Source organism: Ranitomeya variabilis, chromosome 5 (assembly GCF_051348905.1).
Source record: "Ranitomeya variabilis isolate aRanVar5 chromosome 5, aRanVar5.hap1, whole genome shotgun sequence".
Lineage (NCBI taxonomy): Eukaryota > Metazoa > Chordata > Amphibia > Anura > Dendrobatidae > Ranitomeya > Ranitomeya variabilis.
The window spans coordinates 2,188,508-2,189,980 of record NC_135236.1 but is presented as its reverse complement, the minus strand read 5'-3'; the positions used below and the strand labels follow the sequence as shown (position 1 = coordinate 2,189,980).

The 1,473-nt window shown below is 43.7% G+C and overlaps 1 protein-coding gene across 3 annotated transcripts in view; it reads right to left on the bottom strand.

The window, feature by feature from the left end:
• YBX2 (Y-box binding protein 2) overlaps positions 1-1,026 on the bottom strand; it is a 23,823-nt gene extending 22,797 nt beyond the window's left edge. For all 3 annotated transcript variants that reach the window (XM_077261435.1, XM_077261436.1, XM_077261437.1), the window contains exon 1: positions 847-1,026. In XM_077261435.1, the coding sequence (XP_077117550.1) occupies positions 847-946 (100 nt within the window). In that variant the 5' untranslated portion in view covers positions 947-1,026. The remainder of the gene's footprint in view (positions 1-846) is intronic.
• Between the last annotated feature and the right edge of the window lie 447 nt (positions 1,027-1,473).

Sequence of the window (1,473 nt, the reverse complement as noted above, 5' to 3'; positions counted from 1 at the left end):
GATTACGTTGTATCTACATTATATGACGTTTATATACGGCAGGTGACACATTAGACACAGTCACTATATATATATAAATATGTAGGATTACGTTGTATCTACATTATATGACGTTTATATACAGCAGGTGACACATTAGACACAGTCACTATATATATATATATATATATAAATATATAGGATTACGTTGTATCTACATTATATGACGTTTATATACGGCAGGTGACACATTAGACACAGTCACTATCTATATATAAATATATAAGATTACGTTGTATCTAGGTTATATGACGTTTATATACGGCAGGTGACACATTAGACACAGTCACTATATATATAAATATATAGGATTACGTTGTATCTACATTATATGACGTTTATATACGGCAGGTGACACATTAGACACAGTCACTATATATATATAAATATATAGGATTATGTTGTATCTAGGTTATATGACGTTTATATACGGCAGGTGACACATTAGACACAGTCACTATATATATATAAATATATAGGATTACGTTGTATCTAGGTTATATGACGTTTATATACGGCAGGTGACACATTAGACACAGTCACTATCTATATATAAATATATAGGATTACGTTGTATCTAGGTTATATGACGTTTATATACGGCAGGTGACACATTAGACACAGTCACTATATATAAATATATAGGATTACGTTGTATCTAGGTTATATGACGTTTATATACGGCAGGTGACACACACATTAGACACAGTCACACGTGACACGATATTACATCCGCAGTCGCACACGTCGGTCAGATCCGGTCGTCCGATGTATGACACGCCCGCCACCCCGTCGCTTCCTCCTCACCCAGCACTTTCTTGGCCGCCTGGCTTCTGGCTGCCGCCGGTTTGTCGGTCGGCTCGGGCTCCATCGCCTGCTCGGGGCCCCTGGGCGCCACCTCGCTCATGCTCGTCAGGTTTGAGCCGTTGGTTCCGGTGTGTTCGATGTTAGCCCCTCCCACACCTGTTACTGTGAGCCAAGCCCCGCCCGTAGCTCCTGCGTTATATACCTCAGCGGAGCCCTCAGCTCGTTCTTGATTGGCCCTTTGCTCTGTCAATCACTGGTAACACTAGTTGATTGGAAGCTCCTGAGAGACCCCGCCCACTCTATGCGTTAGACTCTCAGGTAAAAGCTAGCGGGAAAAATAAAATGACTCTGAGCCAGAGGAGGATGTGCGCCCGCTCTCCATTGGCTGTCTGTGTCACGTGTCTGCTTTCTAATTGGTGGGTACCTTTACACGTCTGATGAAAATCTTTCACCTGCGCAGCGCGGAACCTGAGAAGAAACAGAGAAGCTCGTGTGGAGGCTGCAGTGTGTTGAGGAGAATGGAGAGAAGCTCGTGTGGAGGCTGCAGTGTGGTGAGGAGAATGGAGAGAAGCTCGTGTGGAGGCTGCAGTGTGGTGAGGAGAATGGAGAGAAGCTCGTGTGGAGGCT